The 19,414-nt window shown below is 41.0% G+C and overlaps 1 protein-coding gene across 1 annotated transcript in view; it reads right to left on the bottom strand.

The window, feature by feature from the left end:
- The window catches only part of LOC117183918 (uncharacterized), a 66,886-nt gene that overhangs the window by 7,031 nt on the left and 40,441 nt on the right, over nt 1–19,414 (bottom strand). The window contains exon 2 of the mRNA XM_033379428.1: nt 15,948–16,066. Coding sequence (XP_033235319.1) covers nt 15,948–16,066 — 119 coding nt within the window. The remainder of the gene's footprint in view (nt 1–15,947; nt 16,067–19,414) is intronic.

Below are 19,414 nucleotides of genomic sequence, written 5' to 3'. Positions count from 1 at the left end.
ACAAGTCCTGCCACAAGGGGAGGCGGCAGCAGAAAATAACTTGCAATTAGTTGGATGTCAGGAGCCATGTCTGTGGCTTGCTCTTGGAAAATATTCCCCAGTAAAACACCCCACCACACCACACACACACACATATTCTATAAATACGAAATCACGTCTACTACGTGGAGAGAGTTTGCCTTTCTCTGGCCGGAAAAGCCACTTGAACTTGAGCTTGAAATACTGGCATCGCAAAAATTGAATTGGAAAACGGAAAACAAAATTGTTTAGTAGAAAATTGAGTAAAATTTACAAAAAATTTGAGACAAAACCTTCCGGAAAAATGTTCAAAAAATATACAAAAATTTCTTTAAGAACCTCCCAAAAGTTTAAGCCCACAAAATCTCTGTTGTATTAACCCTAGACTGCCGCTTATCTATTGATAATTATATTGAAAATAAACCCACGCATCCTTTCAACCTTTTCACACACCTGCCACTTCCCCCCCCACCACAAAGAAAAGGATAGACCTCCGAACCCGAACCGAATCTCATTATTATGCACAAGCTGTTCCCGAGAGCTGAAAATTACATTTTGATGTCCTACATCGTTGGAGGTTTTGTTGATATTTTAATGGATTTGCCTTGCCATCGAGGAAATATTCGACGCCCCGAAGGCTGTCACATTGAATTTGCATGCATTTGCCTTTTGAATTGAGTGCGAAGCCAACCGCAGGTGAAGGTCTCCTATCAGCAGTAGATCAGCACCGAAAAAACGAAAAAACGGATGGAAAGGCAAAACAAATTTTATAGAAAAAATATACAAAAAATAAAATAAAATCAAATATAATGTTAGGTATGAGGGCTGCCCAGTAATCTCTTCTCTACAGTCGCTTTATCAAGTTCGCCCAGGGAAACAAAGCCCAGAGCCCCGAATTGTTGGATGTGGATTTAAATAGTATTTATGACATTATTGCCCAGAGAGTGGAAATATTTAAATGATATGTCTTTTGACTTTCATTTGGACAATAATTTTTAAATATTTGATCTAAATATATTTAATATTTGAAATAAATATATTTCAAATTTAAATTAAATTTATTTCATAATTAAAATGAATATATACCATATTTAAAATATACATATTTAATATTTAAATAACCGTATTGCAAAAACCTTAAAACTCAATTTTTATTTAATTTTATACTAGTTCTATTTAATTTCACTATTTTTGTATTTAAGAACCGAATATTTATTTTAAATATGCATGTGTTTGGTTTACTGTCATTTTTTTCTCAGTGCAGCAGGGCATTTTCCCCCTTACCCTTCCGTGTATTTGAATCGGAAGATTGAAAAAAAGATTGAGAGGAGACTACAAAATAAATAAATAATAATAAATAAAAATAAAAATTAAAGTTCCTACATAATGTATCCGCACACAGCTTTGAAAGGAGAGCAAGCCAATTTCATTGAACAACGAGCGGGAACGTTGCGAGCCGCGGCAAGGATCGCGGCTCTACTTTTGTACCCTACATTCAGTCAGTACAGTCAGTACAAACGTGAAATTATGATTTATGTTATATATTTGTATGTATATTTATGTTATAGGAATGGAAACGTTTCTGTCTGCCTGTTACACACATCCAAATCCACCACAAAACTATTAAGTAAAACCCCTAAAGTCTTCGAGTAAAAAATCAAAATAAAAAGTAAAGTTCCTACAGCGGACGTTCCACCAAGTATCAGGGCTCACACCTCTGAAATTTCGTAGTAAAAAATTCAAATAAACTTCAAATGTAGCCGCCCCATCAAGCATCAGGGGTCCCTCCCTCCACTAATCCCTCTCCTAATTGTTCATTAAATCCCCTTTTTGGACACCCCATTGGGCACACACACACACATTCATCTTCTGTGGAGCGGTGAGGGGGCGGGATCGGGATGGGGACCCAAGTTCCTCTTCACACGCATCCCAGCCATAAATTCCAATTAATTTGTCGCATTCCATCTTCCCCCCTCCACGCCGCAGTCCTTGGCCTTTTTATTATATTTTTTCGGCACCCTCCTCTCTGGAAGAATAAGCAAATCATTGTTTTATTGCAATTTAATTTTGTTTTTCTCCCCGCAATAAATAAATAAAAAGGAAACACACACAGGAAAACGAAAAAAGGGAAACAGCTAAAAAGAAAAAGAAAGAAAAAAATCCGAAATCAAGTGAAAAGCTTGGCGTTATTTATTTACAACAAATTGCCCGATTACGCTGCTGATTTTCCTCAAGGAAAACAGGGGGAAAAACGAAAGAAATGAAAAATCATATCAATATTTAAAGACACTGGCGCTGGAAGGGTTTCTGGGCAGGGCGAGTGGGGTGTGGGTAAATTCCATTAGAAATGTGTCAAAAAATGCCATCAAATATGCAATAATGGTCAGTCCGTCAGGCAGCAGCCAGGGGATCGAATTAGGGGTTAGGTTTCCCACTGCCAATGCCAATGCCACTTCTATTTTCCTCGACGACTCCGAATGTAGTGCCAAACGACGCCATGAAATGCCAAACATACAATGGGCTCCGACTCCGACTCCGGACTCCGGACTCCTTGTGGCTTTATTGCATGCAAATATACAACCGGGCAGAGCATGCACCATGCCATCATGCCACCATGCAACCATGCAACCAACCAGCCAGACAGTTGGCCGAGACACGTGAAATGATGTGCAAATCTTATTAACAATTGCTGCCAGTAGCAGGCCACACAGAAGGAGCACAGAGCACTCGGCAGAGTGGCTTCCACTTTGTGCTGCCTTTATTCGGAGGCGCCTCCTCTCACCCCACGGACTCTACGGACCCCACGGACTCCAAGGGGTAGTTGCATTTGTGTTGAGTGCAGTTTTGTTGCCTGCCCCTTTGAGGGTTTTTGCTGGTTAGGAAAACGGCTGTTGCAGGCATCCACAGAGAGAGTGAGGCATGGATCCATTTAGGGTATGGTTTAACTTCTCCAGAGGGGGTTTTCGTGTGGAAATTGCATAGGCAATGAGGTGTAACCATACAGAAGGATGAAAGGTGCAGAGCACATCCCCCATATCTTCTGTATCTTTAAAGAAAAGTTGAGTCCCCAAAAAGGAATTCGCCTTTAAAGTCTTTTTCTTCAACTAAAATTAGAACCCAGAAAAATCTCTTGTTTAATGCTTTGGCCCTGCAGAATTATGTATGCCAAGTGTTTGCTGGGGTTTCTCCCCATTAAAATCAACTAATAAATATCCACAGAGGACCAAAAGAGGAACCCTCGATGGAAGAGCCAAGGACCGGAGTCCCCGACGGATATTAAACACTTAAATGTTGGCATAATTTTTACTCCGAGAGGCGGCGGCGGCGGCTAAGTATTTAATTTAATGCGTGGGCCAGCCATGACTCCCCCTTTTCCCCTGCCTCCATCGACCAGAAGCCAAGCTGGAAACAAATAAATTGAGAGCCAGGAAGCTATGGAGAGAGACAGAGATGGAGCCCTCTGTCTGTGGAGGGCGAGGAGTGACCCAACAGTTGGATAGACAGACAGACAGGCAGGAGCATCTAGGGGGTTGTTTGGTATCCATGCCCCCCGCTACCCCCATATATATATGCGGCTAGTGGATGGCAAATTAAAGATTAAACGCAAGCGAAAATATTCGGGGAGTCCAGTGTCCAATGTCTGTCGGACTAGACAGGGCAGACAGATGCCAAAAGGATGTGCGGGGGGGGAGGAGCAGGGTCCAAGTCAAACAAAAGCTAAATGAAATGAAGGCACGCTTTATCCACCCCCTCCCCGCCCCACCCAGGATGTGCTTCCTGAGGAATGAAGCAGTCAAAAGATCGAGGTGGGGCCTCCCCCTCCCCCACCACCAAACATGAGGTTCCAATTTATGCGCATTATTAAAGTAAACGCATGAAATTCCATGCCAGTCCACCAGAAGGTGGAAGGATACCTTTCCCCCCACCACCACTAGAAATGCTTTCTGCTTTCTCCCCGCCTGTGTCTGTGTCTGTGTCTGGGCCACGTTTGTGCGAATAAGTGTCCGAAAATGTACATTTATTTATTTAGATTTTAGTTAAAGGCAACATGGGATTGTCTGGGAAGTGGAATTGGGGATGGCATTAGAGGAGCCCAAAAAAGTCTTGGAACCCAGGAAATCCTTCAGCAAATAATTCCATCAGAATCCCTCCTCTTCCTAAAATCATTGCTTCATTAACCTTTGAACTTTGTAGGGCCATAAAACGGGATTTATGCCCACCGCCAATACCAGAAATTATAAGTTTTTAATATACAAAATATACGGCCAGGGAGGCAGGATCCTCTGTAATGAGGAGACCTGCTGCAGTGCGTCACATTAAGTGCGGGCCATTTAATGGGGGCCCAGAGAGAAAGAGAGAGAGAGTCAGAGGGCCAACAATAGGCATAAAAATCAATTATGAACCATTAGGCAGGCAGGCAGGCCAAAAGCAGCAGAAGAACGGAACAAAGGGCCCGAACAAGAGCAGAAGCCACGCAGAACCAAGAAGGCCAAAGAGGAGCAAAGAGGAGTTTAACGTAAAGCAAAGAGGAGCAGCATAACGAAGGCCAGGAGGGCCAAGAGTGAAGGTCATAAATCATCTGGTGGCCAGGCTGTTGCTTCCTTCAGAGACGCTCTTCCTGGCCTCCTCCCTTGCCCACAATTCCCCACAGTTGTTCACGCATTAAATATTTATTTAGCAAGATTTTAATGGAGCTCCCCCAAATAAGTTAAGGGCACCCACGTCCCCCCCCCCCCCACTAAAGCAGGAGGTGGCTGCTCAAACACGTGTTCTCTGAGAGGCCATGGAGGGCTGTGCATGTGACAGCTGTGTAGGCGAGCGGGACAGACAGCTTTTTCATTTCATTTCGTGCGGAAATTAAATGCATATTTGACCTATATTTAAATTTTTGAGGCAGACAGCAGCCGAAAAGCCGAGGAAGTCGAGACGGAAACGAGACTGGAAATTGCCGAATGGCATCTAATTTATTGTGAAAGATTTTTCAAATCATTTAATGGGGCACACCAGGGCTGCGAGGCAACAGATGATGTCAGAGAAGGAGGATGGGGATGGGGAATGAAGATATTTGAGTGCTTAAAAGATACGTTACAGGGAATTTGGGAAATATTATGACTGGTAGATCGAAAATTGAACTGTCTATTGAGGAAATATGGAGCTGGAAAGAGGTTACACTTTCAGATTTCCGAGTAAAATAAGATCTTCTCCTTGAAACGGATAATATTCCATCGAAATACCATCTATTCTATACTTTAGATTCCCTTTTAACCATTAAATGTCTTCAAACAGTCTGCAAATACCCCTTGAATGTCTTTAAGGAGTCTCCAAAGGCAAAAATTAAACCACAAAAGACTCTACTCTTTGATTCCGTAGAAACGTTTTTGTCGAGGCACACTTTCCTATACATACTCTTCTCTATTCTGCCTATAATTATCAACTGATTGCAATGATTTCTGGCATTCTAATAGATCAAACCATTATAAATTATTCTGCATTATCCATTGTTTTGTATCTTTAAAATTGTGTCTACTCAAGGCACTCTTTTTAAGGCCCTCTTTTAATGGCACTCTTTTTCGTAACATTTCCTCTTTAAGTCCTTAAGAATATTGCCCCACAACCATTAGCAAAAGCCCTTTTCCCCTTTTTCCATTCACGCAAATCCCCCTATAAATTTTAATTTATATGTTTTCGACCAGCAACAGCCGCCTCTTCACAATATTACCCATTTAATTGGCTCACTGCCCACTCCCCCAGCCCCATTCCATCCTACGTTCACCTGATCCCTCTCTGGCTCTCCTTCCACCACAAATTGCCGCACAGAAGCCGCTCATTAACCATAAAAATAGTCACATCCCAGAGCCAAGTGGCAATTAAATGCCCGAAACACAGAGCATAATCAGTCATAAAAGGGAGGGACAGTCTTGGGGGAGACCAGCAGCAACGTGAGAGGCATGTCAAGAAGGTGGCAGGACACACCACAGGACACTCCACAGGACACAAAAGTATCACATGACCAAATTGGAATACATTCGAATAAGTTTGCTAATTAGCGCTTAACGAGAGATAATACAAAGAAAAATTAGGTACTAAATGGAGGTAAGAAGGACTCTGAATACTCGATAGATGCCTCCCTTAAACAGGGTATCTTCTAGTCTCAAAACAAACCAAAATCGACCAAAAACTGCGGGGGCCAACAGAAAGTTTTTTCTTCCGCCAGACAGATGTGAATTTTCCCCAGGGATTTGTCTGCCGCCGCATCAACAATGGCAGCATCATCATCCATGAGCCTCATCTGCATTGGCTGCCAAAAATCTAGGGGAAAACTTATTGCCGCCAGAAGGCAAATGCCACAAAAGCAAAGGCCCCGAAAACTCGCTGCAGCAGCAGCGAAATATTGTTGCGAAAATTGCAAATTGCATGTCAAAAATACAGTCAGAAATGTGACGTTTTATCAACATAAAATTGTGTATCGGATGGAAAAAATTTTGGAGGAAGATGGCCAAGCACAACGCAGATACATATACAGATACAGATGCAGAGGAGGAATGCCTGCCTGGCTGTGTGTAGCTTTCAAATTACTTCAAACTGTTTGACTTAATGGCGCGACGCTCAGATTGGCAGCAAACAGACGTCTAGGGAGATACTGTATATATATCCATGTATCTGCATGCCCCGCTCTATGGGGCAGATGAGGCAGGGCAGCGTAGAGATGGATGGAAAAACTACTCCTCAAATGGTCTTTCTTTCAAACTGAAATTATGCGTTTGCTCTAGGAATCAAAGGAAAGCGGGAGAAAAGCTTATGGCCATAAGACAAGTCGAACAGTAAATACTCTTTTAAAGATTTAAACCGATTTTGATAGGAAATTTATCGATTGGAATTTAATGATAAATTTTCCATTTTATCGACTATTTTTTTGTATCAATTCATTTCTTAAGAAATAAAGCTTTAACAAGAATACCAACATCCCAAAGCTGAAACAAAAAGTTAATCGATTTTAGTAATTATCGATTGCCTTTTTTACGTCTCTTAAAAACGCTGCTTATCGATTCATTTCTTAAGATGGATAAACTTATTTTGATAGAAAATTTATTGGAATTTATCAATTAATTTTGTTTGTACTGATTAATATTTATCAATTAAATTTATTGTTAGCGTTTAATTTATTAAGAAAAAAGAATACCAATATTACTCTTGTGAAATCGATTGTCTTATTTACTGTGTACCCCCGATTACGATGGGGTATCGATTTTTATCGATTAATTTTTTAAGAAAGATGATAAAACCTATTTCGATAAGAAGTTTACTGGAATTTATCAATTCATTTTATTTGAAACGATTAATACTTTTCGATTAATTTTTTAGGAGATAAAGAAGAATATTTATATTTCTCTTCTAAAAACAGAAAATTTATCGATTTAGCACTCATTGGCTTTAATAGCAGTTGTCGATTATCTTATTTACTGTCTCTTAATGCGTTTTTTATAGGCAATTAAGCGATACGTTTGTATTATTTTGATGATTTTTTATTGATTAATTTCATAAGAAAGATTATAAGACCTATTTCTATAGGAAATCGGAATTGGAAATTTATCGACTTATCAATCATAGGTTTTTATAGCAGTTATCGATTGTCTTTTACAGTCACCAACAAACCTCAAAGCAAAGGAAATATACCCTCTCGACGGTCATAAAGCAGCTAAAAGGATTGGGCAAAGGAAAAGCTATGCCGGCAATGCCAAGTTTTTCCCCACAGACCCTTCCTTTGTTCCTGCCCCTGTCTATCCATATTTTCCCCGCCACATTTTGCCATCTTTTACTACAGAAGAAATCTCCTCTTTAAGTAGAGGAGTTCCTTCCAAGTCGCACTTACAGAACTCTTCCAAAGTACTTCATCATTTTTATTACCATGAGAGAGCGACTCCTTTCGCGGACTTTTTATCCTTTTTTTCCGTATTTGACTAACGATTTGATGACGTTGATGGCTCTTTGAAATGCAGTGTCGCGACGACGACAGAGAACTGCAACTCCAACTGCAGACAGTGCAGACATGGCAGGGTCTTCCCTCTTCCCAGAGCTCTTCCCAGGAAGCGGAAATGAAAAACCATAATGTAAGCGAATATTTACAAGCTTTGGCAACGGTTTGCTCCGTGGTGCTGGGCTCCACCACTCCCTCAATCCCCCAACCCGCTTTAAAGAAATCGATTTAATTTCATTTGCAAAGCGATTTTCACTTACAAGAAAATGTGATTACGCAAATTTTCAATTTGAAAACGATAACGTAAATTGGCAGCCGGAAAATGGGGGGCAAAATGCTACTCCATGGCGTGCTGGAGCAGAGGATAAGCCTGTGAAACGATTGGAAAATTGTTCTACATGAAAATGGAAGGGGAAATCAAGGGGAAAGATAAGCCTCCTGCCTCCTGCCTACTGCCTCCTGCCTCCCTTTTGTGTCTCGCGGGTATTTTAACTGTCTCTCTGCATAATTTTTTATTACGTGTTGAAGGTGGAACAAAGTCCTTATCGAGGGTGCATTTAATGGCTAAAGATTGGGGATAAAGCCATTGGCATGGTCTCCTTTTGTTAGACTTTAAAATTGAAGCCCAAAATCCGCTCTGAAATCCAAATCTAAATGCAGAAACATGTTAACATTTGTCCAGCGACCGCCGGCTGCAGCAACAACAATTTCCGTATTTCCGTGTGGCACCCCCAAGGGGACTCCACACCTGTGCTGGGGGGCTGGGGGCTGGCACTTAATTAAGTTTCAATACAACTCGAATATCATCGAATGGCGACCACCAGCACCGCAGCAAAGCACAAACTCAATGCCGCAACCACTAAAAGTGGGTTTCCCCGTGCCCCTGCCACCGTATTGGGGATAGTATTTGTCGTATTTGTACATTGCTGTACGGTCTCTGATTTGCGGATACCAAAAACTACTCAGGAAAATGCGAAAATCTGGTACAGCAGTAGTTTTTGGGTTCTAGAAGCTTTAAATACCCTCACAGATCCATTGTTGGCATTATATACAGGAGTATATTATCCGAATTGGATAGAATATTCCATGGAAAGGGTTCTTTTTCTATAGGACATAGATTCAGGCAAATATGTGCCACATTTCCCCTACCAAAATGGCAACAATTCGATTCGATCTTGTTCTAAAAATATATTTTATTCCTACAAACAGCTTCCCTTATTTAAGCATTCCAAAGCCTCTTCTTCCCCTTTCGGAAAACTATTGCAAATTGTTACAAATTTCACTGCAAACTGTTTTGACATTTGGATATGTATCGTAAATTCCAGGAAAATGTAGAGAGAGAGTGAGAGGAAAACCCTCATCAACATCCATTAGATTGTCGAAAGTTCAAATGTCGGACGGAGGAGGCTTTCGGTGCGTAGGTTAAACCGTGCGCAAAAGTGTCAAAATGTTAAACATATTCCCACATGAGAGACACCACTACCAACAACAACAACAACAACAACACCAACACCAACACAGGACTACAGCAGGACTCGGCTCTTCCTGTGACAGCGTTGATAACAATGACAATAACACGAGGTCCTGCTCTGGGGAGTGGTTTTCGGAGGGGCCCCAGTGCTCTGTGTCCTGTTGAGCAATCACATGAAATGTCCTGCCTGCTGTTTAGTGCTTCCAGAGGTGTCGCTGGGAGACCTCCCAAAGGGGGGCGGCCACACACTTTGATGGATGTCAGAAGTGCTGCGATCAATGCAGAGATTTCCTGTCATGGCAGGGACTTAAGTAACGAATTCAGGCAAAATCTTCTATATGTATATTTTTGGAATTTATCATTCTATCATTCTATAACCAATAGACTCTCTTCTCAATCTCTTTTCCTTACACTTTTCCTTTGGCAAAGTTTTCCTTATAATTTTCTAGATTTATCACCACTTGAATTCCTCTTTTAGGCCAAAAGGAATCTGCCCAAAAGCTAATTAGCCACACACTTTAGGAGAACTCTCTCTTTGCGGGCCCTTCATTTCCTACAAATATTTTCATTAGCTGTCAGCGCAGACACGCCCACTGTTTTGTCCGCCCATGAAAATTACATTAAATTTGAGTCCCGCGTAGGCGCCTTAATGCTCCTTTCGACTTAATTTAAACGAACGAGTTAACAAGCAGCCAGAAAAAGCCAAAACCAGTAAAAGCCAAGAAAAAAGAAAACCATATGATTTATCGCTGGGAAAACTTTTCCGGCTTGATGAGCTTTCAGGGAAAAGTTTCCGAGGGTGAGAGCAGAGGGGGGGAGGGGTGGAACGTCTGCTGCTGCTGCACTTTTGGAGGGCAGCGGAAGGGGGAGGTGTTTTTCCCACTTCGTTTCCGTCTTTGAGGCTATGCAAAAATCACCCACTAAATTTTAATGGCCTGACATTGAGGCGCCGCTTGCCAGCCGCCATTTGGGCGCCAGAAGTTTGTGCCACATGCCACATGCAACAGTGGAGTGGCAGCGGCAGCGACTCTCTCTCTCTTTCCGCTTTAATTGCCTCTGCGTGCCGCGTGCCCCATCGTTTTTTTTTTTATGGGGCACACAACAAAATTGCAAAAGGTCTTTGCCTTTTTAGGGTTTTATTTATTTTACACGAATTTTTCCGCCTTGAGGTTGGTCAGGGTTTTCCACTGGGAAAATTGGACCAGTTTAGAGGCATTTGTTGGGCATTTGTTTTTCGGCTAGACACGGTCCTTAGCCACGCTTTTCCGAAAACTGCAAGTGGCGCTGAAAAGTAGGCAACAATAATTGACAGAATTAGAGGAAAAGTACAGCCCCAGCAAAGGGTGTGAACACCTCTTAATTTCGGGGAAATGTAAATGGAAAGTGGCAGTAGATTTCTCCGCATATCAATATGCAAAAGAGGTACCCTCCTCCCCCCCGCCGCGCCACACTAAGTGAATGTGCAGACACGAGCCATGGAAATAGCCACAGGAGGAAAGGAGGAAAGGAGGAACGGAGGCAGGTGGCAGTTGGCAGTTGGCAGGAGGGTAACTCTCTTCTCAGGACACAAGTGGCTAGACGTGACGAGCATACATTATGGCCAGCCGGAGGAGGAGGTCCTGGCCATACAATAAATGCAAAAAACATGCCATAGCATGAAAATAAAATGCAGAACAAGTGCGAGACAGCCAAACAAAATATTCAATCAGACAGGAGAGAGTCAGAGAGAGAGAGAGAAGCGTGCAAAATATAGAGAAAAATATTAAGAAAGCACCGAAAATAGACATGAAATCTCCAGGGAGCAGGAGAGGAATATTTTAAAAGAAAAGTATGCTTATGGCAGAGAAAGGACACCCCAAGAGATGGAAAGAGTTTCAGTAAAATTTAAATACCAATCCCTTACCCCTTTCCCCATCCATTGGAGGGTTCCAGCCAGAAGGGGCCTCCCTCATGATAGTTTTTAATGATTATAAATGAATGTGAATGACCCTTCGAAACGACATCATAAATTATATCGCCCTCCCCCCAGCCGCCTCAAGGCATTCGTATCCATAATTTATGGCCTCGAATTTTTCAATCAACCAAAACTTTGCCAAGAAAATTTAATTACAAAAACAAGAAAATCCAAAGATGTAGAGAATTTATTTACTAACGAGAATTGTTGCCAAAATAAAGTCTTAGGAAAATCCCATACATATATTTTACAGTCTACGAATTTTATTTTATTTTTTATTCATTTTTAATGCATAATATTAATCTCATGCTTATATTTTTGTATTTCTTGTCGAGTGGAGGGAAAACTCTTGAGGGGAAAATCCATTTGTTGTTGGCAAAAAATTCAATTTATATTCGATTACGCGACGATGTCTAAGTAGAAAAAAGAAATATAAAATAAAAATCAGCAAAATCAAAAGCAAAGCAAAGGCAGAATGGCTCAAGTGCTTGAGCAGGTTTTTCTTTTTCTTCTTCATTTTTTTTTTTGGCTTGGAGCGCATTGAGAATGCCCTGTCATGCGTTAAAATTGCAATTTCTTTTGGTGAAAAATCCCAGGGAAAAAAGAAAATGTTAAGCAAATTGATAAATGAAAAGTGGAGGAGGAAAATCAATCCCCCAAATACGGGTATCCCTCGTCTAATTGTAAAACACGAGGTGTGTGCCTGCCCGCCTGCCACCAACAAACAACATAACAATCATCGTCAATTGCATCGGCAGTTAAATATTCATGAGGCGAGTGAGAAATAAAACTGAAAATAGATATCCCTCTGTAAAAAAAGAGAGAGAATCGAAAAAAAGTGGAGAGCTCTTGCTTGGAAGTTACGACTACGAGAGATACCCTTTTACTGGGAGTGCCAGGAGTCAGAAATAAATGGAAAGGGGGCTATATGGGAATCTAGTTCCTATCTTTCTGATGTAGTATTTTGAAGATTGCAGGAAATTTCGGTATCTAGATGGATTATGCTACTATATATCATATTTTTATGTAAAAGATGAGTTCTGTATCTCTAAAACTGGGGACAACATATACAGCATATTCGTGATTTGAAATATTTGTGCGATTCCAATGAAATTTGGTATTTAGTTAGATATTAGCATTATATATCTATATATAGGAAAAGAGTTCCCTATCTCTGAAAAAGAGGACACTGCAAATACAAAAAAGTGCCTATGATCTATAATACTTAAACGATTCCAATGAATTTTGGTATTTAGTTCGATATTTCTGACATATATATCTACATATAGGAAAAGAGTTCCATATCTCTGAATCTTTGGACACAAAAAAGTGCCTATGATCTATAATGCTTGAATGCATTATATTCCTAAATGAAAAGAAATAGCTGCATATCTTGAACATATTCTATGTGGCCACCACATAGAATATATCCAATTGAATCTTTCTCTCTGTCTCGCATTCCAAAAGCAATACCTCCCCGCACCCTAAGGGGTATCAAAACACTCACCCAGAGACCGCATTTACGCTGGGACCGAGGGAACCGGTGGCAAAAAAAGGGAACGAACCCAAAAGAAGTATCCCATGGACATGAGCGCTGATTGCCCACATGTCGTGCATAGAAAATGCCCTTCCCCAAGCCCCCTGCCTCATTCAGGAAGAGAAAACTCTATACTGTATTGGAAAACGATTTTCAGGGGGAAACAACTACCAGCAGACAGACAGACAGGCATCACGGCAGCAGGCAAAACAAAGACAGCGAGAGAGAGAGATAGAGAGAGTCCTGGCCTCGTCCTGTGGCACTTGCAAAAATTTCATTGCAAATGAAACGAAAAACGTTTTATTTTGATTTTCCGCACACGCTGCCGACCGGCTAGAAAATTATTGGTAGTACGAGTGGTACTAGGGGGATATGTGGGGCGGGGATGCCACTTGAAAGGCAAATGTTTTGGCACTTTTCCTCCTGTTTGTTGGCTCAGTTTTCATTTTCAGCCCAGTTGCTGTGAAGAGAGAGAGAGAGACGCTCCACTCTTCTCTTTTTTCGCCAGCTTTTACGTGGGTAATTTTCAGGATTGCAGGATTCCTCCTAGAGGATGGGGATGGGGGATGCGGACGAGGGTTAACGCCACATGTTGACAGCCGCATGTCGTCATTAGAGGAGGGCCGCCTCTCCTCTCTGCAATGGTATAGGGGTTCGAGGGTTTAATACTTTAAAATTTAATCAACAAAAAAAACGGAAGGAAATTTCGATGCATATCTGAGGAGGGGATGGATTTGGGGCTAAATGAAGACTCGTACTGGGACTTTAGCATGGATTTCGCCTAGACAATATGTTCATTTATTTCCTTTCTGGCAAAGGAACACTTCTGTCTCTGCTTCTTTGACTTCTATGACTAGCCCCATCCTTCAATGCCATGTTTCCATGCATCAGATGCACAGATCTCCGACTTACAAGCATTAAACAAACCACTCAGCATGCGATTTCAAAGACAATTACCTCCCCAAGGCGATGATATCCTTCAACACACACACACACGCCCACGCACACACAAAAAAGAAGGAGACCCAAAGACAGCGCCAGAGAGCGGCGGCATGCAACAGAAGGTTCGCTTCGTTCGGCTGCAGTTAAAATGCTTTTCATGTTGTAAATCTATCTCTAGCTCCCTCTTTCCGTGTATCTGTATCTACATCTCTTGACAATACGAGAACTGCAGAACATCGAAGGAATCGAAGCAAAGGAAAGGAATCTCTCGAAGTAAAACAACTCGAAAAATATCAACTTATGTAAATTGTCAGAGAAGCAAAAGGGGGGGCGGGGGGCAGCTCCCTCCCTCTGTTGCCACAACTAGTAGGCAGGACTCTGGCAGGACTCGTATCTGTTGTTAGTTGTCCCTCAAGGAATTGCGGGCATGTTTGCTTCTGCTGAAATGAGCAAAAATAATTGCAAATCGTAAAACGGGGGGAAAAATAGTCGAGAGAAAAGTATTTCGTCGGCTGTCGCTGCTTTTCCATATGTGCCGACGCTGCCGCCGCCGCCGCCAAAGGGGCAGACAAAAGGAGAGGGGCTGTGGGGGTGTGGAGGACTACACTCCATAGACCATAGTCGGAGGCACCGTCTCCCGACAGAAGGAAACGGAAATATGCAATGAAGCAGAAGTTGGGCCAGGAAATTGTTAAGACGCCGCGCCTCCGCCGTCTGCCATTCAGCCTGCAGCTCTCCCTCTCCCACTCTCTCTCTCTCTCTCTGTCTCCCTTTTCTCTTTTTACAACTTTACTTTATTTTCCATCATTCGAAAGGGTTTCCCCTTCACTCCCCTCCCTCCACCCCTGCTTGCGTTTTATGTTCTTAGACGAATTGAAAAGCCGCAATGCAAATAAAATTTGCCTTCTTTTTTTTTTAGTGTTGTCCTATGACCCCCTATTTCCATTTGCCATTTCCCTTCTTCTCACTCTCTGTTTCTCTCTCTCTCTCTCTCTCCCTCTTTCTCTGTTGTTTGCGTTCCTTTTTTTTGTGTTCTTGTGGTTTTTATATTTCAATCGAATAATGTTCTTCTTTTTTTTTGCGTCTAAACGAGAAAGTATTAAAGTATTTTGCATTTCCCCTTTTTCCTGTGTATTTCCTTTGAAAATGTATAGAAAATTCTGAGGATGTAAATGATGATCTATTGCCAGAGGTCGCTCCCAAGGGGGCTTTTCCGCTTGCAGAAGGGGTAAAAGGTGGAATGAGGTGGTAAAGAGGGACCTAATTTTGATGCTTCAAGAATTTCTTTGGCGTTAAGAGAGGGCTTAGATATTTCAGTAATTTTTGGAATATTTGTACTCCAAATTTTATGAAAACATAACATTAGAACTTCCAACTTAGAAGTATCCTTGAAACTACCCTTGGAACATTCATTTTTATATTCAAGAAACCCTTAAATCTTTTTTTGTATTAATTTTTACATTTCAGAAGGAATTTCCATATTTATAAGAATTTTTTGTATAATAAAAAAATTGCATGTTTTTTATAGATCATTGTTTCTATATTTAAAGGTATTTTGTATAAAAAATAATTAGTTTCAACATTTATTAAAACCTTCTATGCCTTTAATCTCATGAATTTCTATCATAATAAATTTCCAAAAATTCATTGCTTCGACAAAATAATTATTCACAAAGTTTGCCAAAATTTCTGCAATAATTTCTATCCAAAAATCCATCTCTCTACGCGTTTTGACCCACTTTGAAGACCATAAACCCGTGAAAAACATAGAATATCCATTGAAAGAAATACAAGCCCGAGAACATTTTGCATAATTTGAACAACTGTCAGCATAAATTGTATAAACAAATGGAACTTTCGCATAAAATTCATAGCCAAATGCGAAAAGTTGGCTACGAAAAACAAAGCCAGAAAAAAAAAACTTCTCTCGTGAGAGAAAACTTTAGAAATAAAGTAAACGATAAAATGTGTGCCAATTGCAATTATTTTTTCCGTGTGCCAAGAGAATATACTCAGAAGCGGCCGTATAATTAGGAAAATGTTTACTTACGTGCTTTTCCAACCCTCTTTTCCGTGGGGCCATAAAATGCAGATATTATGCCAGGAATTATCCATATTTTAGTTGCAAAGATTCCAATTAGCTGAGGGGTCCTTTGATGCCAGGGTTTACTGTGGAAGGTTAATAGAATTATTGTATATTTTTGCTGGTTGATTTGCTGATTGAATTCGATTATGCAATGAAACATGTCCCATTGGCATTGGAAGAGTGTGGGGGGAAATGATGGAAAAAATTGTTAAATAAAAATGCACTTTAGAGGCGGTGGAGATGGAGATGGATATAGGCAATGTCCCCGCCCCCCTCTATGAAGGGGCACACGTGCCATGGTTTAGTCTGCCACGCTACCCCCAATCCCCGCCCCCCTGCCGTTCGTTCGTTCATTCGTCTGCCGCCTGTCGCCAAAAAAGTGGCTAAAAACGTGATGTGCATTTCAAATTGAGGGCGTCGCTGCATCCACCCACCCCTTCCTTCCCTTCCCACCCTTTCCCCCCTTCCGACAGCATGCACCTGCGGATAACACTCCCCCGAATGAACATGAAACGCTTGCACTTTTCTTTATGTCCCTTTGGCAGGGCGCGTGAAATTGAAAAACCCATGCAACTCCGGGAGGAGGAGGCCTGAAGGATCTACCCGGAATACCATGTTAAGTGGCTGCTCGTCGGCTCTCAGCGTTTGCCCATCCGCAAGATGGCATTACTATCCCGCCAGGTAATGCACATCAGAGAGAATTTCACACGTCATTAGCTGCCTTCTTCCTGCATTGATGTCTCCCCAGAAGTGGGGGGAAATCACACAAGCTGCATGGAATAAATGGCACAAGTTATACGAATTTTAACTGATTTATGGGTCCTTAAACTTTGGAAAGTACACTTTAAAGGACGATTTGATAATCGAACTATATTTTATGGAAACCAAAGAGTGATTGAATAAAGGGATTCTCAAAGATTAACGACACTAAGAGACCATCAGATATTACATAGGGATGTAGCAGTACCACCCCCGGATGGGTCTTCCCCTGCACCTGCTGCAGATCATCATCCAGTCCTTGGACTCTTGATGTACCAAATCTGAGTGAGACTTCCCGAATCTCTTACCGGCGACCTTAAAACCGCAGCCGATCTCCTCCTCAATTCGCAAGATCTGGTTGTACTTGTCCTCGAATATGCCCGGAGCCGTATGCGGCAGGGTTCTTTATCTAGCCCTTCGACAGACCCTCAACCAAATCACCGATCAACGAATCCAGGGTGCCCCAGCCGATCTTCTTGACCAGCAGATGGTCTGCAATTGACTCGGTGGTTCCCCAATTATTTTGTTATATATTTTAAATAATTTTGCCTTTTCCAACTGATTTTTTTATATTTTCGGATAATTCTAACAAATATATTTATAGATAAAACGTCTGTTTTTTTTAAATTCAGCTTTGAAATTATCCAAGAAGGTTGAAAAAACAACTGAAAACCCAATTCTTTAGATCAAAAAAGTTTGTTGAAAAGCTCTAAAAGTTTTCAACAATGTTCATGTCTTGGGCAAAAGCTTTTCCACATGCAGAAGATGGTTGTAAAATACTTTGAAATGTATCCAAAGGATATAAGGAATTCTTTTTGTAAAAAATATAAAAGCAAACTAATTTGAAATATATTGAAAATATATTACGTTTAATTCTAATAAAATATGCCTATTTTTTTAAACAATTTTACGTTTTATAATAAACAAAAAATTGCCCACAACACCGTATACATTAAATATTTAATGTAAATATGAAAACATTCATATAGAAAGTCACATATAAGATTAAATCCAAATCTATTTTCACAATTTTCAATTACAAAAGTTCAATTTATCCACCAACTATGGTTTTTCTATGGGGCATGCGTGCTGGAAATGGAACTAGTTCAAGGGATGCAAAATAAACTGGTGCAATCCAGGGATGGAACCATCACCAGTTCAGGGATGCATACAGAGTCCTGGAGCGACCAGGGATGGCTATAGATAGGAGTATCATAGATTTTAGAATTTGTCAACCAACATTTGAGGTGGGAAAATTTAAATGACAATAGAAGAAAATCCTATGCTTCTGCAAGTGTCAAAATATAAAAGAAATGATTTAAAAATTCCAAAATATTTAGATTTATGTACAGTATTATTTTTCAATTAAAAAATTTGGTGATTTTAAATTGGATAAAATTAGTTTCATTAATTAATATTTCAATCTTTAATTATTTTTACATTATTTTTCTTTCTTTCCTACTAAGCCCTGCCTTAAACCGTTTCCCATTACTACCAAGATTTTCCTCCAGACATTCAATTCCTCGATTTCCCCCGACTATCCCATAGGGGTCCTTTCCATCCACCATCAGGCGGCATTCTTTAGGCATGCAGGTCCTTCCTTCGTTCGTTCGTTTGGCCACATGCCGCGTGGTGGCAATTGATGTCAAATTTATAACGACAAATACTCGAAAACTTTTCCACGTAGCCCAAAACACGGCACTTGCTGGCTTTTCCCCCGACACACACACACACACACACACTCAGACATTGGCCAGCCAGACTTTTCCTCCTACATTTCCCACATTTCCACGAGCATCATTATTGCTTTTTGATTTTTTGGTGTGAATTTTCTGTTGAAGAGCAACACACAGAGAGTGGAGAGGAGAGCCGAGGAGAGGCCGGGAAAGCGGATGAGTTATGGTCCAAGCAGATTGGAGGAGAAAGGCGTGGAGTCGAGTGGAGTCCAGTGGGGCGGAGGAGCTCCTCTTTGGCTGTGGACACAGCTTGCCTTTACGAGTAAAGTCTGTCTGTGGATGCCCCTTGTGGATGCCTCGTGTGTGGAAAGAACATATTAATGCAATTTTATGTAAATTATGCAACGTTTATGCGCCTTTTCCTCTACGCTTTTGATATATCTCTGCATGTATCTGTATCTGTGACCCACAAGCAATCCACAGACACAAAGGGCGGAAACAGCAATTGGAAGAGACACCCTTCCCTTCCCTTTCCTCCCTCCTCCCCCTTCGACGTCTGCAAAGTTTGAACCGTGTCTCCGAACGAAATTATTATTTATGGCAGCTTGATAATTTTAAATGTTAATTAGAGACGACTCCCTTTTCGATGCAGGACGCTCTAGGAGGCGCAGTCTCCCCCTTGTAGGCCATCCATATTTAAGGGATATTTTTTGCGTTGTTTGCCCAACAATAAATGAATGTCAGCAAGCGCCGGAAAAGTGGGGAATGAAAATGGACAATTAAATGGAAAATTAATAAATTAATGTTAATAATTGAATTGAAAATTAATGCGTAATTTAATGGTTAATCATTTGTCAGGGATTTATAAATGATGGCAGTGCTGTAAGCGGGTTGAAAAAGTGCTGTAAAACGAAAAGAAAAAAGGAGTATGGAATAGAACGAGGGGCAATTATGAGAGATCTAAAAATAGTGCAGGAAACACAGAGAAAACACTGC

The sequence above is a fragment of the Drosophila pseudoobscura genome, chromosome 4 (genome assembly GCF_009870125.1).
Source record: "Drosophila pseudoobscura strain MV-25-SWS-2005 chromosome 4, UCI_Dpse_MV25, whole genome shotgun sequence".
NCBI lineage: Eukaryota > Metazoa > Arthropoda > Insecta > Diptera > Drosophilidae > Drosophila > Drosophila pseudoobscura.
This window is presented reverse-complemented; position numbering and strand designations above follow the sequence as displayed.